Raw genomic sequence first — 24,241 nt, forward strand, 5'->3', positions numbered from 1 at the left:
GCCTGTTTTATTTATTTATTTTTTAAATATGTGTTTATTGATTTATTAGAAAGAGAAGAAGGAAGAGGGAAAGAGATAAAAACATCGATGTGAGAGGGAAACATCGATCAGCTGCCTCCTGCACGCCCCCTACTGGGGATCGAGCCCACAACCCGGGCATGCATCCTGACTGGAAATCAAACCAGCCAGGTTCTCTTGCCTCTTTTAGATTTATTTATTTTTTCTTATCAATTTTGATCTAAATATTAGGAGATACATATGATCTATTTCTATTCTTTTAATGATTTTGATTGAAATATTAGCAGACACATTTAATTTGACAAAATGCTAACAATTTTTAACTCTGCTTATGAATAACATAAACACCTGCCTCTCCCAATGCCCATACTCTTCTTATTATCCAGTATTTTAGTTCTGTTTTTTTTTTAACCTGAAAAACTAGACACTATTATTACTGTATATTGAGAATGTCTGTTTGAATTCATATGCGTGGGTAATAGTCAGGGCTCTACGAGAGAAGCAGAATCACTAGGAAAGATGCACCAAGAGATTTGCTTTGGAATTCTGTCTTTCTCAATCGTGGGAGCCAGTTAAAACATTTATGTGATGCTGTTGCATCTGTGTTGGGTCTGCCAGGCAGGCAGTCAAAAATAGAAGACATACATGAAGTGAGAGAAGCAAAGACAAACTAGAACCTGCAGGTATGAGCTGGAACCACGTCAGCCTCTCACCACCTCCAATGCTCCAGTGAGGGTGACCTGCAGAAGAAATCGGTGCCCTTTGTCCTGAAGCTTAACAGGAAAAGGAGAATCCAAAGGAGCTGGAACCTGACATCCAGGGTTTTACTGAGAGGTCAATGTAAGTGTTGTTCTTCTGTGGTGATGTCAACTTCATCGGAGTGCTCTGAAGATCTTCCCTTTGACTCATGTGTTCTGAAGTTTTAGAATGTGAACCAGCAGACAAGTAACAATGGGCATGAGCTGAAACGGCATCTCTTACCTGAACTAAAAAGAAGTTGGCTGCTGCTTGACATTTGCCTTTTAAATCTGTTACAAAATGTCTCTGATCACCCAGACTAATCTGGATCCATACAGGAAAGGAAATTCTTGGAAATCTAGTTCCAGTCAGGCTAAGTGAACACAATACAAATCCACCACAATGCTTACCATTGTCTTTACTTATCATTTGTTTTAGCATCTCAGACTGTTCTTCAAGGAATACCCACATTCCTTCTTGAAAATTGTGCTTTAAAGATTCTTTTAGTTCAGGTATCTTTGTCTCACCCTCACTAATGAAAGATGATTTTACTAAGTATATAATTCTTGATTAAAAGTTATTTTGGCTAAAACATTTGAAGCTATGATTATATTGACATTGGTTTCCATGGATGCTGTTGAAAAAGCTGCTTACTATTATTCTAATTGTTATTTTGTAGTGATCTCAACTTTTTCTGACTGTTTTTTAAGATCTTCTCTTCTATTTTGGTGTTTTGTAGTTTCAAAATGTTGCAGCCAGTTGTGCGTCACTTCTTATTTGTCCTGCTTACCCGGGCGTGCTTCTTGTATCCATAGATTTAAGTTTTTCATTTCTTTTGGAATATTGCATCTGCCATCTGTTTAAATATTGCTTTTTCTTCATTCTCTATATTTTCTCATTCCAAGATTCTAATTTTAAAAGAACTTTCATTCTGTTGTTCATATCTCTTAACTTCATTTTCATATTCTCCAACTACTTGTCTCTTTGTGCTATATTTTGGGTAAGTTTTTTTGTTTTATCTTCAAATTCACCAGTTTTTTTCTCCACATGTGTGTAATATACTATCTAACTCATCTACTGAGTTTTCTGTTTCAACAGGTTTACACACACATACATATATCTATACATATGTATAAGTATTCACACACACACACACATATGTGTATATATATTCTATCTTTCTTTTGTAAATTTGCCTAACCATTCTCTTTAGCTTGTTCATTGTTATGATGTTATTCTTTATTTCTTTAAACAATTTAGTCATGTAGTTCAATAATCCATAGTCCCTGGGACTCCAAAGCCATCGTTTGTTGTCACTGTCTATTCTCACTCACAGAGATTTGTTGATTTTTAACAATAAACCTTTTGCTTGATCTTAATCTGAATGACTCTTGTCATCCTAAACTGGGGACACTTTACTCCAGGGGGGACTCTTTTCTGCTTCTGCTTGGACCCAGAGATGCTACTGTCTCAGAATCACCTCACCCCTCAGCCCCAAGGTCATGACTTTGCACAGGAGCCCCAGCCTCCCACCTCACGGCCTCTCCAAGGCTCAGTATTCTAACAGCATTGCCTCTGCATTCCAGAACAATCGCAAAATGGGGCCAAATGAATTCTAGCTCCAGCTCTGGCCATGGGTGGGAGGCTAGAGAGGGAGGTCATTGGAGAACCCAGTGCCTCTTGTGAGGCTCACCCCTCTTTGAAGAGAGTGTCCTATCTGGGCTCTAGTAGCTTTGCAGCAGCTGGATCCCTCCGTGAATCTGGTCAGGCAACATGTTAGAAGCCAAACAACTGGATTTGTGTGAACAGACGTGGCAAAGTCTGTTTAATTTTTCTTAAATGGAAGTTGTTTCAGGTGTCCCCTCAGTGCCCCAGGGACACATCAGCTCAGGGGACGGTGTTGTAGACCATGTAGTTATCTTTCTGGGTGATGTGTAGCTTCCAGGGGAAGAGATGATTCCGGGACGGCAGAGTTCGGGCCTGCTTCACCATGAGCCTCACATCCTCATCCGAGAGCAGCCGAACCAGGTCCCCATCCGCATCCCGGTAATTTAAGGTGATGTCCTCCCTCTGGAACTCCCGCCTGGGTGGGAAAGATCAGGGTGAATGAACGGTCCAGCAGCCTTAAGTCCAAGCCTAGGGGCAGAGGGTGGGGCAGGGGGAGTTTCAGGGCCGGGACCTACAAATCAAAAGAAGTTAGAGCTCGCCCAGCCGGTGTGGCTCAGTGGTTGGGTGTCAACCCATGCACCAGTTGGTCGCCGGTTTGATTCCCGGTCAGGGCACATGTCCAGGTTGTGGGCCTGATCCCCAGTGGGCGGCATGCAGGAGGCAGCCAATCAATGTTCTCTCTCATCGATAGTTCTCTCTCTCCCTCCCTCTCTCTTCCTCTCTCTAAGAATAATAAAAAAAATTTTTTAAAGAAAAAAAGAAGTCAGAGCTTGACATAGGACTTATTACCTGCTCAGATGGAGAAACTGAGAGCCACGGGGGAAGGGACTTTCACATTAAATTAGTGGCACAGCCTGATGTGTCTTGGGTATAAACGAGTTGAACACTTAAGAACTGTCCTGGGGAAGAGGCGTGGGTTTGGCCAGGTGCAGGATACAGGCCCGAGAGGCCCCCGAGTGAAGCTGTGGAGGGCCGGGACTACCCACGTGGGGCACAGGTGGGCGGGCAGTCTGACTGCTGGTCCAAGGAAAGAGCCATCTAACCTTTCTGCGGGTAATTCGACAAAATGGGTCAAAAACCTAACTGACTTGCAAATACTTTGATCCCCAAATTCCACTTCTGGAAAATCATCCTAAGGAAATAACTGGGCAAGTCACTCAATGTGTGATCACAATATTATTATGGTAATAAAAAGACTGGAGGACAACTTAAAAGGTCAATCAAAGGGAACGGCCACGTTAGTTCAGGAACACCCATAGCGTGATACGGTGCAGCCAGTTAAAGTGACAATCATGCAGGGGTGGGGTGGAGTGCGCGCTGACGAAATCTGACAGCGCAGCAGATAATGAAAGGAGTAAAAATAGGAAGCGATGTCACTTGTGTATAACTTTCTGTGATTTCTGACAATTTTAAAAACAATGACAGGTGTTGCTTTTATAGTCGGGAAGGTAACAACGCTGTTCACATTCTGTAAAATAATTGCCCCTAACTAATTTGGATCTTGGGAAGTGGTGGTTCCCTGATGGTGAAGGATTCAAATCCAAGGTTGTTACCTAAAGAGACTTTAGCTCCAGCTGCAAATTCACACTCACAAACTGGCCTCAGCCAAGCCCCTTAACCATTCTGCAGCCTCCCACTCATTCTAACCCGGGGCTGACACCCACCCTGCAGGACTGGGCTGTGCATAAAACGAGAAGGCAAAACAGATGCAGGTGGCGTCGTAATGCACTGTGCCCCTCCTTCCGATCGCGCCTCCAGGGCACGTGCCCCCCGTCCTCCCACCCAACCCTCACCTCATGAGCTCCAGCAGGTCCTTGTACAGTGGAGTGCTGCTGAGGTCTTCCTCCACTGCGATGTCCCTGCGGGCACAACAGGCACCAGTGAGGGGCATTAGCCGGAAGAGGGGCATGGGAACGAGGCTGGCCAGGCCGTGATGGACCCTGACCTCTTGTTAGGGCCTCTGGCTTATCTGGAGGGCAGCGGGGGCCACTGCAGGCTTTCAGTGTGTGTGGGGGGGCAGCATAAGTACTGACGTGGGCCTCGTGTTCCACAATGTGATATGGAGATGGGAGAGGGCATGGGCAGGGAGGGTGGACAGGGCCCTCCCACAGGCCACGAACTTGATGGTGCTGATGGTGTCCTCATAGTAGTAGCAGCGCAGCCAGTTGGTGGGGTCATCTTCCTCGGGGAAGTCCTTGAGGATCTTCACGAAGGACCGTGGGAAGATGCCTGTGGTGCCCCGGACGGTGCCCTGGGGAGGGGAAGAGGGCTGCTGTCAGCGCGAAGAAAGGCCGCAGGGCCACCGTCTCGGGACCTCCGGTTCTTTTATCATGACCGGGAAAGGTAGACGAGGCTTGAGTTCCCTTATGTGGAGGGAGGAGAAGTGACCAAGGTCACCAAGCTATACACCCAAGAAGAGTTTCATTTTAGAATCAGTCGAGATCTGAATTTATCTGAAAGTCAGCTATCATCTTTTTTTTTTTTTTATCCTCACCAGAAGATTTTTTTTTTTTTTTCATTTATCTTCAGATAGGGAGAGAGAGAGAGAGAAACATCGACATGAGAGAGACGCATCAAGTGGTTGCCACCCACACAACCCCACCTGGGGCTGGGGACAAACTGCACTAAGGGGTACGTGCCCTTAGTGGGAACCGAACCTAGGACTCTCCGGTCTGTGAGCCGACGCTCTAACCGCTGAGCCAAACTGGCCAGGGCTTAGCTATCATCTTTCATTCACTCATTCAATCGTTCACTCATTCATTCATTCACTCATTCATTCATTCACTCATTCATTCATTTATTCAAAGATTTCTCGAGCACCAGGTATGTGGCGGACCCTGGGCACTCAGACCAAATGAACGTCCTCGCCCTCCTGATGGACCTGCCGCTATAATGGGACGTGCCGAAGTGCAGGTAAAGGGGTGCACTTTGTGATGAGTCAGAGGGCGGTGGGTGTGAAGGTGGAAAACAGAAGAGGGGAGGGAGAAGCAGGGTGGTTCCCACTCATTCATTCACTCATTCCACAGATACCGCCAAACACCTGGTTTAGACTCTCCGGCCAGAAATCCCCCTCTCCGGCCAGGCCTCTCGCCTACACTGCAGGCCAGACCCTGCCACGCCTGGGTTTGCACACGTGGCCTTAGCCTTCCCCAGCCTACGGAAGACATCGCGTTTATGTCCCGTTTCACAGATGTGCGAACTGACGCTCAAAGTAGTCTCCTCGCTTCTCCCTGGTTCTCCCCGCAACCCAAGGCCAGAAGTTGGCCCGCACGCTGACAGAAAGGACTTTCCAGAAGACAAGAAGTCGGCCAACATTTCCTGTTTCTGGAGAACGGCCCACAGCACCCAGCTCTCAGAGCTGATGAAGACCTAACGGTTCCAGGACGGGGTAAAATCAAAAGTGCCGAGTCGGCGAGACTGATGGTTCTTGCTCATCTCCAGCCTTCCATGCTGGGGACCCTCCCCTGTCCTCGGTGTTCCCCTTGGGACCTAGTCCACAACCTCCTTCCGACACGGCCACCCAGAGCCGGAGAGAAAGAAATCTTATTTAAGAACAACAGAGCCACCCTGGCCGCTTTGGCTCAGCGGTTGGAGCGGCGGACCAAAGAGTCTCGGGTTCGATTCCAGACAAGGGCACGTATCTGGGTTGCATTTCGATCCCCAGCCCTGGTCGGGGTCGTGTGGGAGGCAGACAATCGATGTGTCTTTCTCACATCAATGTTTCTCTCTCTCCCTCCTGCTCTGTCTGAAGATAAGTAGAAAAGTATATCCTCGGGTGAGGATTTAAGAAAAAGAACAACAGAACCTAATACAAAAGGCTGGCACTGGGTCAGTGCCTCCCTCTCGGTGACCTCCTGTTTCCACGCAGAGTCACTGTGAGCCCATGTATGGGCCACACTTGCTGCGTGCGGAGACAAAGCCATGACCGAGACAGGCCCTGGCTCCAGAGTCCCCTTTGACGCTCTCATCAGCCATGGCACCAGCCGGAGCCACGCACCAGGCTCTCCGCGGACCAAGCCCTGGCAGCTACGCCCCGCTGAGCTCTTCCAGGAACCTCTGAAGAAACTATGGCATTGCTTCAAGTTACAGAAAAGGAAACCACGGGGTTGAGCAAGTTTGGCAAGGTCACAGAGCTACTTAAAAACAACAAGGACGTGACGCCGGCCAGGCGGACTCCAGAGCTCCAGCCCTTCGCTGTTATCTTTTCTTGCTGCCTGCCGCGTCCATAGTGTTATTCCAGGTGACAGACCAGCGTGGCTCAGGGAGGGGTTTGCCTCCCAGAGATCTGCAGACGTATTTGATTGTTGCAACTGGAGGGGTGCGACTGGCATCCAGTGCGTAGAAACCAAGGATGTTGCTAAAGCGCCTACAATGCACAGGACAGCCTGCAGCAAAGAACTATCTGGCCTCAACATCAATAGAGCTGTAGCTAAGAAACCCTGTGATAAACCAAAAAATTAAACTCGGCGGGTTAACTGACTTGCCTAGAGCAACCATTTCTGGGAGTCAGACAGAACTAAGGCAAGTGTCGGCTCCATGATCACCTGTCTCCCTGGTGGTTATAATCCCTTGGCCTCTCCCCACGCCCCTGCCCAGATCTCCAGAACTATCCTCAGATTGCGTCTCTTCTCTGGGGTTTCCTCGACTCCTCTTCTCTGATCCTCTCACCAGCCCCCAAACCATCTCACCTTCACCTCCACCTCCATTCTCACCTCCACCCTCACCTCCACCCTCACCCCCACCCTCACCTCCACCCTCACCCCCATCATCACCTCCACCCTCATTTCCACCCTCACCTCCACCCTCACCTCCATCCTCACCTCCACCCTCACCCCCACCCTCACCCCCACCCTCACCTCCACCCTCACCTCCACCCTCACCCCCATCCTCACCTCCATCTCCTCACCTCCACCCTCACCTCCACCCTCACCTCCACCCTCACCTCCACCCTCACCTCCATCCTCACCCCCATCCTCACCTCCACCCTCACCCCCACCCTCACCCCCATCCTCACCTCCACCCTCACCTCCACCCTCACCCCCATCCTCACCTCCACCCTCACCTCCACCCTCACCCCCACCCTCACCTCCACCCTCACCTCCACCCTCACCCCCACCCTCACCCCCATCCTCACCTCCACCCTCACCTCCACCCTCACCTCCACCCTCACCCCCACCCTCACCCCCATCCTCACCTCCATCCTCACCTCCACCCTCACCTCCACCCTCACCTCCATCCTCACCTCCACCCTCACCTCCACCCTCACCTCCATCCTCATCCCCATCCTCACCCCCATCCTCACCTCCACCCTCACCTCCACCCTCACCCCCATCCTCACCTCCATCTCCTCACCTCCACCCTCACCTCCACCCTCACCTCCATCCTCACCCCCATCCTCACCCCCATCCTCACCTCCACCCTCACCTCCACCCTCACCCCCATCCTCACCCCCATCCTCACCTCCACCCTCACCTCCACCCTCACCCCCATCCTCACCTCCATCTCCTCATCTCCACCCTCACCTCCACCCTCACCTCCACCCTCACCCCCATCCTCACCTCCATCTCCTCACCTCCACCCTCACCTCCACCCTCACCTCCACCCTCACCCCCATCCTCACCTCCATCTCCTCACCTCCACCCTCACCTCCACCCTCACCTCCACCCTCACCCCCATCCTCACCTCCATCTTCACTTCTAATCTCACCTCCACCCTCACTTCCATCCTCACCCCCATCCTCACCTCCATCCTCACCTCCACCCTCACCTCCATCCTCACCCCCATCCTCACCTCCATCTTCACTTCTAATCTCACCTCCACCCTCACTTCCATCCTCACCTCCAGCCAGTCTTTGTTGATCCGACTGAGAAGGAAGATCACGTCTCCAGCTTTGAAATTCAGCTCTAGTTTGCTGTTCCCAGTGAAGTCAAACAGGGCCTGGGGCGAAGAGTGGAGTGAGGCAGGAGGACGGCGACATTCACCGAGTTCCTACTAAAGCGCTTACTTTGATGTCCCACTTAACAGGAGAGGAAACTGAGGCTCATGGAGAATGAGTGACTTGCTTAAGGCCACTCCGCTAGTTATGGAAGGAGCCCGGATTAGAACCCAGGTCTCCCTGGCTCCAGAGTGGTTGTTCCTTACACAGGTGTGATGAGCATGGGAAGGAAGAAGCCAGTCTCCTTGGATCTAGCACCTTCCCTGCACAACCCCCCCCCCCCAGGCCTGTATGGGCTCCTGCCCCCTTAGCCCTCCCGCCCAGGCCCTCACCGCACTGGTTCTGCAATGCACATTTTTATGTGTGTGTCCTCAGGGAGTCATGAGTGATGGGTGGGCACATTCTCTTCTGCCTCTGTGTACTTCTCATGTCCCCCTCTCGGCTGAGCTGAGGTCCTCAGTGTCCATGGCTGAGGCTGTGGCCCTTCCTCCCAGCAGCCCCCAGCCCCATCCTAGACACAAGCCCGGCCCAGCAGCGCGGTGGGAAGGGCAGGCGCCGGGTACCTCTGCTCTGGGAGCTGCCAAGCGGTCTAAGCCCGCACCTTGTGGGGACTCGCTCTTGCTGTGGAGAGAGAAGAGGGGCTGTCAGCCCTCCGGTTATCTCCGCCCAGCCCTCTGCTTCCGGGCCAGAGGTGGGAGGGCGGGAGAGAGGGGATGTTCAAAAGCAGGTGCACTTGCTCCTGTGGTCACCACACGCACCCCCATTCTGGAGGCCACTGGAGGAGAGACGGAGCTCCCTCTGTGGACCAGGAAACAGAGGCTGAGAAAGGAGGTGGGGAGGGGGACACAGCCACTTAGTGCCCTAGCTTTCCAGACATGTCACCTTGGTTCTTTCTTCTACTCCCCACACCCGACCTCTGAAGTCATGTCATTGTTCTAATGTGTCAACTGAGGACACAGGCTTGGCGAGGGGACGCGCCCTGCTCGGGGCCCAGGGCGGCCATGCGGCAGGGCTGCGTTCGGCCTGTGCCTGTCTGGGTGACAGGGAGATGGCAGGCACCGGAGGACACCAGAGGTCTGGCTGGAGGGCGGAGGGAGGAGCACTACCCCTGGAACCGCAGCAGCAGCAACCTCGCCTTTGGAACCCAGAACTGTTTCAGCGGCTCGGATTTCCAGTGACGATGTTCTGCGGATGAAACTGGTCTCTGTTTCTTCCCTGCCTCCAGGGAACGGGGCATAGAGCACCCGGTTGGAAGGAAGTGGCCTTTGGCTTCAGTGGGTGGGAGGACGGGGATCCCTCACTTACACCTTCCGGGTGCGTGGGCGCAGCCGGCGGAGCGCCTGGGGCACCTGCTCGGAGTCGTAGGGCGACTGATAGAAGAAGATCCGGACGTCCTCGTCCATCAGCACCCAGATGGGCAGGCTGAGCAGGCTCTGCTGGGCGAGAGGACGGGGCGGGACGGGAGGGTGGTCATCAGAAAGGTCTCGCCCAGCGCTCCATCCCTCAGCCCCACGCGGGACCCCTCTCCTCCCTGCTGGAAACAGCAACAAGACGTATTTTGACAGTTTCAATAGGCTAAGGTGGTATTTTGCCAGCTCTGCTCCCGGGTTCGAGGTCCGAAGCGAGCCAACGGGCTTGAGGAAAGTTCATTTGGAAAAGACCAAAAAGGTGATGTCAGGTAACATGACATGGTGGTGACTGTCCAGGCAGTGCACTGAGGGCCACCCCGTGTGACCTCACTCCATCTCACCAGAAGCCGAGAGTTAGGGCCAGAAGGTGACAGGACCTACCCAAGGCCACACAGCCTAGCAAGTGACAAAGCTGGCGCATCCAGGGCCATCTGCCACCAGAGCACATTCCTTAGCTCAAAATGAGACAATAGTGGGGGATGAATCCCCAAATAACCCAAGTTAACAACACTTCTTATACTTTATCGCTTATCACAATTGGGGAAACTGAGGCTCCGAGAAGGAAAGTGCCTGGCCCAGTTGGGGGAGCTGGGAAACAGTGGGGTCAGGACTCTCACTAGATCTGAGGCTGCTTCTACCACCGCAGGGTGAAGACCACGTGGCGTGAGGACCCAGACGTGGCAGGGTCACCTCCAAGATGCACACTGCATGGGTCCCTCCCTCAGCCGTACACCACACAGGCCCCCAGGGGCACTGTGCCCAGCTCTGCGTGCTGAAGCCCCACAGGCACCCAGAACCCAGACCTCCCCAGAGAATCCCACGGAGGCAGCAGGATGGGAGGGGCCAGGAGCTGGGAATGCAGAGCCCAAGAAAGACAGCTGTCCTAGGGGAGGGCTGGGGGGCAGCCCAGAGTTAGGTCTAGGCGCACAGACGCTGAGCCAGGCCGCCCCTGGGATCCAATCCCAGCTCTGCCACTCGGCTTGGTGACCCTGGGCCTCCACAGGTTCATTAATAAAATGGGGATGATAACAGTACCTCTGTCGTGAGATTGTGTAAGGATTAAATAAATGAGTATGTGTACGACACTTAGAACTGCATCAGGCATCTAGCGAGTGACCGGTCCAAATGAGACCTCACCATTGTTACTGTTATTTTTATTACTACATAGCACAGTGGGTAAGAGCACACCCTAGAATCTCAGAGATGGGAGTTCCCATCCTATCCTTCCTACCTACACTGCTCTGTGACACTGAGGGAGTGACTGTGCCTTTCTGTGCCTCATTTTAAAATAAGGATAATAGTACCTAACTCACAAGTTACTGAGGGAATTAGATAAGCCTGTTCATTTTTCCTCCAAATGTGTTCCAAATGCTTCTCTGTTGCTAGTCAAAGTGGTCCACAAAGCTCCAGGCCGTTGGCATTATCACATGACCCATGCCCTTCATCAGGACAAAGGTGAGGCCAGTGTGTGGAGGGAATCAGGCTTTTCCAATAGCTACCCAACAATGGGACGAGCAGCCTGGGTCAGGGGAGCGTGGTGGTGAGCTTCCTGTCTCTGTAGGTGTGCAAGCACAACAGGGTTACCATAGCAGAGGTCCCTGCACTGATTGAGCTCTGGGCTTCGAGGAATCAAAGTGGGCACAGGCAGGCAGAGCAGGGATCCTCCAGGCTGCTGGTTGTTAAGACCAGGTGTGGGATGAGGAGCCCCGGCTCTGAGGTCTCTTCTCCTCTCTCCAGAGCACACCCTCCCTCCCACTCTCAGAGGAGGGCGGGCCTTCCAGCCACCCTGAAGGAGCAGCTGTCACAGCGCCCCCTTGAGGGTAGATGCCGCCACTGCTGGTTCCTGCAGTCACCAGAGAGGGCAGGCAGGCCACCTACTCCCCCCTCCCAGCTCCTCTGCACGTCTCCTACCCCCTCGTTCCACTAGGAGTCCTGATCTCTTGCCTTCTGGAAACAGGTTCACAGTTTCCAAAGCACTTTCGTGTCCTTTCTCAGTGGATCCCAACACCACTCCTGTGAGACCAGAGAACTGGAGGTATTGCCCATTTCATAAGGGTAAACCAAGGCCCAGAGAGGATGGGCAACTTGCCCCAAGTCACCAAGACAGTCACCGGCAGAGCAAGGACTGAAGAGACTCCTGGCTCAGTGCTTTTCAGCCGTGAGAGTAGAAGGGTGAGCCCTCCTGTCTGTGAGCATGCCTCTGGGCTATGAGGAGGGCTTCCTTCTCCAGTTTCCTAAAGTTGCCATCAAGCCATGGCTTGTATGCCTCTAGTGACAGGGTGCTCACTACCACATGAGCCTCACTCTGTTTGATGAAAGGCCTTTCCTGGCCAGCCTGGTCTCTGCCTTTAAAATGCTCCTCCTTCTGTCTCTCCCATCTTCCAGGGATGCAGATAATTTACAGGTTGAAGAATAAACAAGGGCACCCAGCCAAGGCCGGTGAACGCAACTAATAGCCAGCCTGTGCCCAGGCAAGGGGCCCTTTCTCCAGTTTGCACAAAGGCGCCGTGTGAGAGATGCTGGGGCCCTGGTCCGTTACGCCCCTGTTACAGAGGCCAAGCTTCTTTGGGATTTCATGACCCACCCGACCATATTCCACTGGGCAGCGAGACCTTGGAGGCAGGTACCGGCCTATTCACCTGTGTATCGGAACGCCTGGCACGGACACTGCATTTGTCAATTCAAAGTGTGGCTCCAGGCACCTTCTCCATGGCTCTTGCTACAGCCCCACCCCTGGGACCCTGAAGGCCAGGCCTTTAAGGATTAATGATGTGGTCCGTCACAGCCAGAGAACCAGCCCCAGTTCCCAAGGCCATGTTCAGAGATGGCACCTGGGCTCCACCCCTTGGCCTCCCGGGTGCCCGGTGGCGTGGCCCCACTGGTACCTTCATGTACGCGTTGAGGGCAGGTATCCGCATCTCAGCAATCTCTTGCTTCACACCCATGTAGACTTTGGCTGAGGAAAAGCACAGAGCTGTTCTGAGAGCCCAGCCCAAGGATGTGGTCTCTGGGCTCCTCCCCTCATCTCCCCGCGGCGCTGAAGTGGCCACTCTACCGTCCCACCATCCAATTTCCGTTCTCTGAGTTGTAGTGTCACCAGCGAATGCTTTCTTTGTTTTGTGTATGTGTTGCCTAACTGCCCCACCACACACGCGTGCACCCGGGATTCTTAGTTCCAAGAGAACAGGATCTTTGCTTTGCTCAGGGCTGTGCTCCCATCCCCTAGGAGAGTGGTTCTCATCCTTGGCTGCACATTCAAGTCACCCAAGGAGCATCAGTAATCTCCTTGTGTTGACTCACCCCAAAGCAACTGAGTCAGAATCCCTGGGGCTGGGACCTGGGCATTAGGATATTTTAAATCTTGAGTGACTTCCAATAGGCCACCAGGATTAAGAATCATGGGTCTAGAATATTACCCAAATTAACAAATATGTGTTGAGTGGATGAATAAATTACTCTTCAAAAGCAAAACTGGGGGCTTAGGGGTGGGTGACACTGGCTGACCAGAGACAAACATCCTCTCCAGGAGCCTCAGGCAGGGCCACAGTAGGACTGTCTACCCAGAGACTCCCACCCCCACCCCAGAAGGCAGCCAGGGACCTATCAGGAGACATTGGAGGAGCAGCTGGTGAAGTAGAAAGGGAACTGGAAGATGCTGGTGCCACAGCAGTTTGGAGAGCTTCCTGGAAGAGGAGGCAAAACAATAAAAATGCGACCTGAGATGTGTCCGTGTCCACCAAAGTCAGAGTTAACAGGCCACAGGCCATCGCCCTTGTAGGGATGGGGGGTTGGTGGATGAGCAATTTGTAACCTTGTGATATGCATTCTCACAACCTGGCCAGCCTAGGATCAAACTGTGTGTGGACAGACAAGTTTGACTGCAGGCAAGAAAACCACCTTGAGCACTTCTGAATGCTCCATTTACATGAGTGAGATACGGTTTGCATGACAACGGGTCGGAAGATCACCTAGTGAGGATAACGGGCCATATGCCCAGGCATGGCTGGGTTTGTTATTTTTTAGCTTTGAAGTCTCTTTCTGCCATAAAAAGCAAAAAGTGAGAGACAAGGCTCGGCTATATGGTTTGTAGAGATGCCATCTCAAGAAAATAACTTACATAAATCCAAATGTAACTTGGGAAACTAATCTGCAAATAAATCGGGCTGCATCCAGAGATCTGGAGCATTTGCTCCCTTGCTATGTTCCCCTCACTCCTACCAGTGTGTGCTTGTAGTTCATTGTGTTGTGCTGACCCCTGGCAGGCCAAGAGAGATTGCAACCTCAAGGGGCATTCAGTGGGGCCTGCGATGTGTTCCTGTCCACTGAAGTCAGAGTTAACAGGCCACAGGCCACCACCCGAGGGGGATTCAGTAGGGCCATGAGAGCTGAAACCACAGCAGCAGATGAGAGAAGAGAAGGGGAAATAGTAAGCAAAGGTTCATTGTACAAGGAAGAAAAGGAGACTCTTGAGGACTCTTAGGGCTTGAGGAGGATTGTCACAAGAGGGCTTACTCAGGGCACTTGTTTGTGTAGCGATGGAAGAGGACTGTGCCTGTGCAGACTTGAGCAGAGACATAAGTAAGGCGAGTGTACAAGGACCACAGGGACACGGGTCAGGTGAGACAAGGAGGCGCTGGCTGAGAGCCGGAGATACCCTTCCTCTGCAGCCCCGAGCAGGAGGCAGGCACAAGCAAATGCAGTTCCAAAGGAGGAAAGGGGAATCCAGGGGCCCGGGCGGCTTCCACTCCTGGAGCTGGGTGGGCAGAACCACGGGCATCGCAAAGACAGGGAGAAAGTAAGAGCTAGTCGGGGTGGGTGAGCTCGAAGGAGGGAAGAGCGGGAAGGGCTCTGTCTTTGGCGGATACTTGCTGGCATGCAGCCTGCAGGGCATGGAGGGTACCCCGGACCATGTGGGTGGGGATATTTCTCGCAGGGTTCAAGCGGGCAAGAGCTGAGAAGTTGGAGGTTTGGACCTGTCTAAGGTGCAGGTTAGGTTCCAGTTGGGGAGGAAGGCCAGGAGGCAAAGGGTGAGGGGACCGCCCAGAAGCTGAGCAGGGGAGGAGGGGAGCCATGGCACTGCAGGAGCAGGGCTGCACAGCTGGAGGGCAGTTCTCCTGGAGGGGCTGCAGGCAGGGCTGGAAGACGAGTCTGTGTGTTTAACTGGGAGACACAGAAGTCCTGACCCATGTGCTCCACACCACGGCCACGGTCACTGTTGGATGTCTGAAGCCATGAAGGTCTCAGAGCATAGAAAGTCTAGGGCTATAGGCCGGGAGCTGGAGGCATGGACTCAGTGAACGCTTTCCTGTGGGTAAAACAGCCACGGAGCAGTGTCAGTGGAGCTGGAAGGGAGCCTATGGCTGCGATCTGTCCTGGGTCAGGGCCCACCTCTGCACGCAGCAGGACCGGGCCCCGCCTACCTGGGAGGGTGGGCAGGCTGCAGGTGCAGCAGGACCGGGCCCCGCCTACCTGGGAGGGTGGGCAGGCTGCAGGTGCAGCAGGACCGGGCCCCGCCTACCTGGGAGGGTGGGCAGGCTGCAGGTGCAGCAGGACCGGGCCCCGCCTACCTGGGAGGGTGGGCAGGCTGCAGGTGCAGCAGGACCGGGCCCCGCCTACCTGGGAGGGTGGGCAGGCTGCAGGTGCAGCAGGACCGGGCCCCGCCTACCTGGGAGGGTGGGCAGGCTGCAGACGAAGGGGCTGGACTTATTCTCTGGCCCGTAGCGCTCCTCCAGCTTGCTCTGCAAGGCGTAGAACTGGCGGTAGCGGCGGTAGATCAAGTACTTGGATCCCCCTTTCGTTTTCACCTCGATGACAAAAACCTAGGACAGAGGCCAGGGGGTAGGACTCCGGGGACCAGGCAGATGGGGGAAGTTCAGAGGTCCTAGGGTTGGAGCAGGGTTTCTCAACCTCAGAATAACATTTGGGGTCAGGTAAGTCTTTGCTGCAGGGCTGTCCTGTGCACTGTGGCCTATTGGGCAGCACCCCTGGCCTCCACCCGCTGGATGCCAGTAGCACCCCCACCCCAAGTGGTAATAATCCAAAAATGCCTGAGAGTGGTGACTGCCGGGCGCTCCCCTGGAGGGCAGAATCACCCTGCTGAGAGCCGCGGGGTAGAGGCTGAGAGATGGGGGGCTGGAGCTACAGAGGTTAGCGGGCGAAGGGCCAGGGGTCTCTCTTACGAAGTGGCTGGTGAAGCCCCTCTTCTCCTCGATGTCGGCGATGTTGGCTGAGATGGCGACATCATCGGGAAGCTGTTCGAAGTCACTGAGGGAGGCGGGAGGAAGAGGAAGCCCGGTCATCGCCCCGATCTGTCCGGTGGGCCCATGGGGAGTGAGGCGGTGTGCAGAGGAGCCCGGTGGCCGGCACTCCTCATTCAACCGCCTTCCCAGGCCAGGCCAACAGCAGACCAGGCCTCCAGGGCAAAGGCGTCTGGAGCCGGGGCCATGGACCGCGGCGCTGCAGTCCAGCGGGTCACTTTGCGGCTGCGTGACCACCCAGGAGCAGCGCACCCGACCCTGCACCAGACCCTGCTCTCCGCCCCGGGTCACAGAGCAAAGTCACACATGCCCCACAGAGAAAATGGCCAATTATGCCCAGGTTGGGGAACTGTCACAGAGAAGGTGACATTTGAGCCAGATCTAGAAAGACCTGGAATCCACCAGGTGGGACCTGAGGGGAGGGTTTGGACAGAGAGAATGGCATCTGCTAAGGTCCCGAAGTCTGAGGAGTGAGCCCAGGTCAGCGGCGGCTGGAGGCCGATGTGATCGGAGACGGAATGGGTAGGGGAAGCCAGGCGGCGGAGGTCCAGCGCCGAGCTGAGGAAGTCTGGAGGCAATAGGGAGCCACGCAAGGCTCTGGAGGGGAGTGAAAACACAATCTGATCCTGGCTTTATGAGGCCAACGCAGGCAGCTGCGTGGAGAAGGAAGGAGGCGGAGACCGGAAGGAACGGAATAGCTCTGGGAGGCTCCCAAGTGCTCCAGCTGCGGATGATGTGACAGTGAGGGTCGCGGGAGGACAGAAATGGGATGCCACTCTTGACAGACAGACACCGTTTCATGTGTTGTGTCCCCGGTTCCTTCCTGCTAATCAGGCTCCCACTTTGTTCAGGGTGACAATGTGCCTAGCTCCACGGTGACAAGCCCTGATTGGGCTGCGACAAAGGTAAAGATCCCATTCCTGTTTCCTGGCCTCTCTTGCAGTCAGGAGCAGCTGTGGGACCAGTCTGGGCCAACGAGACCTAAGGGGGAATCTGTGCAAGAGGCCTGTCCGAGAGTGTTTGCTTTCCTGAGCCAGAGAGATGGAAAAGGCCAGCACGGTCTCCTCCCCTTCTCCCCTCTGCCTGCCTGGAAGGCAAGTGTGACATCTGGACCTGCAGCAGCTGCATTGCTTCCATGAGACAAAAATATGAGGAAGACCAAAGGACTCTCTGGGCGGCTAGTCCTGAACTCTCCGAGCTGCGGAAACAGCTGTGAACATCTGGACTTCCTGCTATGTAAAAAAAAGTAACCCATTTGTTTAAGCTACTGCCGGCTCCTCTGTCCCCTGCAGCCTTACGCATTTCCAATAGTCATACCACCCATTTGCCAGTCATTCCAGAATTATGACCAGCAGGGTTCGGGGCCTGTTTGGACGTGGAGGTGGAAGAAACCGCACTGTCAGCAGTGACCCCCACACGCCACCCATCTTCTGTCCAGGATGGGTGGGAGGGGGGCAGAGCCGATGGACTCAGTCCCAGGCATGCTCATTTGAGAGGCCTCCTGGGGCACCAGCTCAAGCCCGGCGAGAGCTGGCTCCGGAGCTGGGTTGGGGGCCTCTCGGCTGCAGCAGTCAGAACCATCTGCCCGTGGCTGGTTCCGGCCCCCAGAGAGAGCAGAGGGCAGAGGAAGGGGCTGAGAGGGCCCAGCGGAGGCAGAGAGGACAGACAGCCGAGGAAACGGAAGAGGTCTCCGAGTCCAGCCACTGGCGCACAGATGAGGAAACTGGCAGCAATAATGACTCTATTGTAGCAATGAGGGAACAGGGTGGGAGCTGGGGCAGGGGCAGCCCTTCCAAAGTGTCAGAGCTGACCAGGACTTCAGGAGAAAACTGTTCCAAAGTCTGCACACCCCACCCCCGCGTCTGCTGGTTCCCCTGTGACCTCGGGATCTCAGGCTACTGGGACGCAGAGGCTGGGACTCTGGGTGGCAGTGGGCAGCACAGGAAATCCCCACCACTCCCGGATTGACTTGGTAGCCACTGGCAACCTCCCCACTCACTTTCCACACACGCCCCTATGGTGACACCCGGGGGGGAAGCTTCCTCCTCCGCGTTCTCCCCTGAGGCTGTGCGTTGCCTCTGCAGGGAGACGGGGTGGAGCAGGAAGGAGCCAGAGGGATGCAAATACCCTGAGCAGGAAATCGGGCAGGTTGGGTCACAGCCCACAGCTGTTTCTTAAGACAGTGTCACCTTGTTACAGAAAGGAAACTGAGGCACGGACAGGTTAGCAAACTTGCCCCCGCAAGCTGAGAGGCTGGGCTGTCCCTGGTTTGAAGCATGGACTTAGGTAAATCCCAGCCTCAGGTTCCCAGCTGCAGGAATACTCAGAGCAAACCCTGTGAGCACCCTCCAGTAGCTCGGACCCTGCTCCTAGCGCACTAGGACATGGCCTCTGCCTGCTGGGCCTCAGGGCCAGTGGAGGACCTGGTCCCTAAGCAGTGACAGAATTTCTCTGGGCATAGATGTTATAAGGAAAAGCACCGGAGTTTTGAGCGGCAGCAGGAGCCTGGCCATTGGTCCAGTCGCGCGGAGAATCCGTGTGCAGCAGGCAAGAGAGTTTGGCGAGCAGACGCCTCTAGGATGGGGGTCACGTCTGTCAGAGAGAAGAGCAGGGGTTCTGTGCACGGATGGGGGCCAGACTCGCTCAGACTGGCTTCTTCTTCCCAGAAGCCCTCCTTGACCAGCAGGACAAACAAAGAGAAGCTGGCCACAGGAAGACAGGCAAGGGAAATACTGAATTCCACCGTGAGACCAGCAGGCCCGCTCACGAAGGGCCCTTGTGCCTTGTGGGGGTGACGAGCTGCCCTGATGGGAGGGCATCAGATGACCTATGCGGTCGCCAGCAGGGACCTTGGGAAGTCTCCTCTCTGCACTTTGGCTCCTCCCCCTCTATAAAATGGGGACCATAGATGCATGTAATCGGGAGGTCCCACTGGAACAAGCACAGCTCAAGAACCCCCACGAGAGCAGGGACCTTGCCCACGGCGTCCCCAGCACCTGACTGCACCAGGCGCACAGTAGGCGCTCAACAAGGGCCACCACCTGTGCTTTAGCAAGTCCCCTGGTGGGCAGTGTGGGGATGGTCTGGCTGCCCGCTGAGTAGCCTGGCTGCTCCTGGGCAGGGCAGGGGTGCAGCAATCTGACTGCAGGTCCCCCTAAAATCACCGCTCCCCTGGAGACTTCAGCCAAGACCCCTCAGAGCTGAAGTCAACTCAGAGCCCCCTGGGCCAGGATGCCCAGGGCTCACACACAGTGTTTATGTCCAGTCCACGCGGGAGCCTGGACAGGCAGGCTGGAGGTTGGAAAGACTCTTGGGCGGCAGCTGGTTCGAGTTGTGTGGTTCCTGCACACAGCAGGTGTGCAAAACCTAGCTCACTGCCTCGCCTCGTCCTTTCCATCCTCGGACAGCGCGGGTCTGAGGACGTCCTGATGCTCTGCCTTGACCTCAAGCAGAACACGCACAGGCCCACTTCCAAATAAGGCCTCTGAGGGGCAGGGAGGTCAGTGACCCCAGGACCTGGCTCTGGAGCCCCATGAAGGGCTGGAGAAGGTAGCCTCCTCCTCTGAGGCCAAGAGCAGCTGAAAAGGGGCTGGGAGTGGGAGGGAGGGACCCACAGTCGCCGGGCCGGCCCTTGAAGGCATCTCTCTGACCCACAGCCCTGAGAAACAGCAAGTGCCAAGAGCCCCAACACAGCTGTTCCCTGAGGGTTCGGGTTTGCGTGTCAGGCCGTCTCCTGTGAGAACTGATGGGGAAGAGGGACTGGAAACTAGAGGGGTGACCTCACCCCAGAGCCCTCAGCCCCAGCCTCTTGGCTCACCAAGGCCATTCTTGATTCGTCAGGTAAACACTGGCTTCTCCTGCCCCGCCCTCCACACACGCAGACAGGCCTGCCTTCCTCTGCCGCTCAAACCCTGCAAATCCTACCCCAGCTTCCATCTCCAGGCCGATCCCACCTGGGCCCGGCCAGCTGGACCCATCCCGGCGACCCTCAGAGTCACCCCCTCACAGTTACACACTGCTGTTCCAATCCTTAAAAACAGGGCCGAGCCCCGGGCCCTCAGGCCTCCCACAGCTTGGAGCACAGGCCTGGCTGCTGAGAAAACATCCAGAAAATGCTGCTGGGCCCTGGCGAGGCTGTGCTCCCAGCCCAGGACTCGCCACTCACTCCCGTGCCCCCAGGAAGGTCTCCATCCTCCGTGGGCCTCAGTTTCTCATCTGTGCCATGACAGGATTGGACCAGAAGGAGCTAAGGGCGTTTTCCAACTCAAAGGTTTGCTCATTCATTCATTCATTCATTCAGCAGCATCTACTGAGCTCTTCGCTCATAGCAGCATCGTGCTGCCTCCTAGGGATCCAGCAGCGATCAGAAGAGACCAGCACTGTCGCCTCATCAAACGTGCCTCTACCGGGGGAGCCAGGGATAAAGAAAACAAGGAAATGAGTCGAGAAGATTGTTACAGTCATATAAGGACTGTACAGAAACAGGAGACAGGGCAAGGGGTTAAAGAACACTGAGGGGGCAGTCGGGGAAGGCTTCTTGGAGGAAGTGACACTCGAGCCAAGCCCTGAGGGAGAACAAGCCAGATCTCATATTCTGTTTGCACAAAAGATGAAGAGCCATCGCTGACCACAGTGCGGAGCAGTGAGCCAGCCTGGGACCCAGACCACCTGAGTCCCCATCCAGACTGCCGCCCACTCTTGTGTCGCCCTGGGAAAGTCGCCGCCCATCTCTGAGCCCCGGGCCTTCATCCGTGCTTGAGGGAGGTGAACCGAAACCTAGTTTCCTTAAAACAGTTCAGAGAGTCTGCATTTCCCAGAATTGGGGTTCTGACTCAACTCCAGCCTTTCAACTATTTATATTAGTAAGGGGCTGCTGAAGGGCCGGCCTCTGTCCCCAAGGCCTGCTGGGAAGAGTGTGGCAGCCCAGGGAGGGTAGCAGCCCCACACTCACCTCTCAGCCCGCAGCTGCTGGGCCGCAGCCATGGCTGTCAGTGGTCGGGGAGCGGGGGACGGAGGGTCTCTCCCGGCCGGGCCCAGGCTGAGTTGGCCTCTCACTTCCCTCTAGCCACCCTGCAACTGGGCTGTGGTCCCAGGAGTCCTCAGGAACCGCCTTTGGGAGGCCCCGCCCCCTTCTCTCAGCTCTAGAGGGGCCCTCCTTCAAGCTCTCTGGGTCTAGCCGGTGGCCCAGACTTCCTCTTCCCCCTCTCTGAGCTGCACTGCAGTTGGGGAAAAGCACACCCTCCGATGCCAGGTTTGCAGGAGTCCACTGACTTGGGTGCTCTGGGCACTTCCTCAATGCCAGCACATGATGCCAGGCCTCAGGTGGGCATCAGAGAGCCCCGTTTCATCCAAGATGGGGTGTCAGTGCTGGCTTAGCCACCAAGGGGCCTCGTGACCTTGGGGGCCACGCCTCATCCTCTGGCTTCAAACCCAATCTGTGCGCCCTCACTGCTCAGCCATTGCCTAGGTGGCTCCCTAGGCCTGGAGTGCTGGCTTCTACCATGCCTGCCATCCCTCAAGCCCAGCTGAAATGCCACCTCCTTCAGGAAGCCTTCCCGGTTACCCCGACAGAGTTAGTGCTCACAGGCTCCTCTGCCATACTGGAGTGCAGAGGTTTGTTTATGCCTCTGTCTTCCCCTTCCCCTGGAGCTCTGGGCTATGATTTCCTCATTCCTAGATCCTCGGGCCTACGCAGGCCCGGCCCAGCCAAGCGTCTCTGCAGGGCTGCCAACCGGAGCGAGGCGCCTGTCACACCGGATCCCCCTTCTCTGCCGAGCGCTCCAGCTGCTCACCCTGCCCGGGAGGAGTCCGACTCCCCGCCCCGCGTCCCTCCGAAGCTCTGAAGTTCCTGCTGGCTTCCCCGGCCTCCCAGGCTGTCTCCCCACGCTGGCCTCCGCTCCACTTCTAGAATTCTCCAAGAGACCCGCCCTCAGGCCGTGGCGCGTGCTGTTCCTCAGCTGGCACGCTCTTCCCCGCCTCCTTGAGGGCTCCTGGCCCTACCCGGAGAGAAGGCCTCCCCGGAATGGCCTCTCCCAGGCCCGTGTACTTCCACGTCGGAGCGGCCGGACCGGCTGCCATCCGTACTGTGCGTGTTTGGGTCGCCTCTGCCTTCCCGGCCGGCTGCCCGGTGCCGGCACAGGGCAGGTGCTCCCGGATGTTTGGGAAGGAACGGGGCGCGTCTGGTTGGCCATCCAGTGGCTCCTGACAGGTGTGGCTATTGGACTCCGAAGGGAGCTTTCTGAGAAGTTCACAGCCATACCCAGACTCCTGACCGGCCCACTCGGGTGCAAAGCAGAAAGACGGCAGAGAGGACATTGAAGAGGACGCAGCCGTGCCTTGGCCTCCATGAATCACAGAACGGGCCCTTCCGACTCCCTCGGCCCCATACCCACGCTGCCTTAGGACCCCAGGGCTGGGACAGGGACCTGCGGGGACAAAGCCAGCTGGGTGGAGCCTGGAGCAGGGTCTCCCACTGCAGGCCCTCGGTCATTTCCCAGACAACAGGACTGGGGACAGAAGCCGTCCTGGGAGCCCGAGGACTGTCTGGCTCCAAGAATGGAGAGCAGCTGGCAGCCGCGGGGCCTTCACCTGAAGCTCGTCTCTGCTCCACCCAGGCACCCCAAGGGACATGCTGCCCCAGCAGAGGTCAGGGTGGGGCAGACAGGCTCTGGGCCCAGCCCTGCGCCCTGGCCAAAGAGCACGTCTCTCTCCATCCAGGCACTCCAGGGCCAAGGGCTCTTCGGAAGCCAAGATCCCGTGTGGACTCCTTGGGAGGAAGGACAGAGCTGGGGAAAGACAGAGGAGAGGACGAGAAAGGAGAAAAGGGGAGAGAAATACTCAATCAGCAACTATTTATTGAGCAAAGCACTTGGAATAGAGATCACTGAAAACGGCAAGGTGAACACACGTGGGAATTCCCCATCCTCCTCCGTCCACAGGAGATATGCTGGATAATATATTTGAAACATTTAGAACCCAACTCAAAAGCAAGAACATTTAAATTTCAGGTTCTAAGAGAGGAGGAACCTATACCAGTGAGAGGGACTGGTGTCCCACAGCCCACGGGAAACCAAGGGCGGACATGGGTTGTCGGGGCTGAGACTGTAATGCTAATCTGGACTGAGGTTCAGGCCGTGGTCCTGGTGTTGCCCGGTGCCAATGCTGAGCTCCCAGTGTGAAGCCAGGAGTCAGAACCGATGAGAGCAACAGAATTCCTCAGCCATCAGCCTGGGTCGCTGCAGGACTGGAGATGCTCTCTCCCCGGCCACGGGTGGAAGGAGGATTCGAGATCCAGATCGGAGCCTGGAGCTGGAAACACGCACGAGCGTGAGCCCCTGATCTAAACTCTCCGCTCGGGGTCGCTCTCCCAAGCTGGAGTTCGGGAACCTGCACGGGCACACAACCCAAAGGAGCAACAATGCGAAGAACACCTGCATGTGAACCCAGCTTGCAGACAGCCTGCTAGAGTTCACACCCGAAGAGCTAGAAATAATACAGATGAGGACTCTGCCTCCATCACTGGTGTCTGCCAGTCGGGAGGAGGAAGCTGCCCAGTGAGCAGTAACAGACAGGGTCACCTGTGGCGGGAGTGGCAGTTCAGGACTGAGGGCCGAGGAGGGCGCTAGTCTAAAGTTGGTCAGGAAGACAGAAAGTGACACCAATTTTGGCAAAAACATGTGATCCAGCCTGGCATGGGATCATGTGTGCTGTCCTCTGTGTACAGTTGAAAACATATCACTGTACATAAATGTCAACATAAGAAACGTCCACATCTGCAGATAATTTTTTAAATAAGTTTTTCTTGATTTAAGAGAGAGGAAGGGGCCCTGGCCGGTTTGGCTCAGTGGTTAGAGCGTCCGTCCGCGGACCAGCGAGTCCTGGGTTCGGTTCCCGCTAAGAGCATGTACTTCAGTTGCAGTTTGTCCCCGGCCCCAGTTGGGGTTGTGCGGGTGGCAACCACTCGATGTGTCCCTCTCACTTCGATGTTTCTCTCTCTCTTTTCCTCCCTCTCTCCCTCCCTCTCTTTCTGAAGATAAATGCAAAAATGTCCTCGGGTGAGGATCAAGGATAAAAAAAGAAAAAGAAAAAGACACACAGCTGTGTGGGCCAGTGTGGCTGTGGTCATGCTGTCTGCACAGGAGCCTGCAGTGTGTGTGGTGTGGTGTCGGGAGCACGCGAGGGCTGTTCAGATGCTCAAGTCCACAGCGAGCGCAAAC

The 24,241-nt window shown here is 55.3% G+C and overlaps 1 protein-coding gene across 2 annotated transcripts; it reads right to left on the reverse strand.

The window, feature by feature from the left end:
- Positions 1 to 1,960: 1,960 nt before the first annotated feature.
- Positions 1,961 to 21,199, reverse strand: NCF4 (neutrophil cytosolic factor 4). 2 transcript variants are annotated; one of them, XM_036252893.1, is made up of 10 exons: positions 20,977 to 21,199; positions 15,948 to 16,032; positions 15,434 to 15,587; positions 12,654 to 12,724; positions 9,665 to 9,792; positions 8,923 to 8,980; positions 8,263 to 8,361; positions 4,545 to 4,675; positions 4,218 to 4,283; positions 1,961 to 2,839 (listed from the first exon to the last, which is right to left on the reverse strand). In XM_036252893.1, exons 1-10 carry the CDS (start codon positions 21,006 to 21,008, stop codon positions 2,644 to 2,646), a joined length of 1,020 nt encoding a protein of 339 aa, XP_036108786.1. In that variant the 5' UTR covers positions 21,009 to 21,199; the 3' UTR covers positions 1,961 to 2,643. The 2 variants fall into 2 exon arrangements, with proteins under 2 accessions (XP_036108786.1, XP_036108785.1); XM_036252892.1 differs by having other exon boundaries at positions 9,665 to 9,795.
- Positions 21,200 to 24,241: the final 3,042 nt, after the last annotated feature.

Source organism: Molossus molossus, unplaced genomic scaffold, assembly GCF_014108415.1.
Source record: "Molossus molossus isolate mMolMol1 unplaced genomic scaffold, mMolMol1.p scaffold_m16_p_10, whole genome shotgun sequence".
Taxonomy (NCBI): Eukaryota; Metazoa; Chordata; class Mammalia; order Chiroptera; family Molossidae; genus Molossus; species Molossus molossus.

Bases quoted from the DNA above. Each gene is read 5' to 3' on its own strand.
- NCF4 (XM_036252892.1), bottom strand. From the start codon at position 21,008: ATGGCTGCGGCCCAGCAGCTGCGGGCTGAGAG. The intron at 15,588-15,947 runs GTAAGAGAGACC...CCTCTGTCCTAG, and splicing joins GGGGCTTCACCAGCCACTTC to GTTTTTGTCATCGAGGTGAA. The intron at 12,725-15,433 runs GTAGGCGGGGCC...GCTTTTCCTCAG, and splicing joins CAGCCTGCCCACCCTCCCAG to CCAAAGTCTACATGGGTGTG.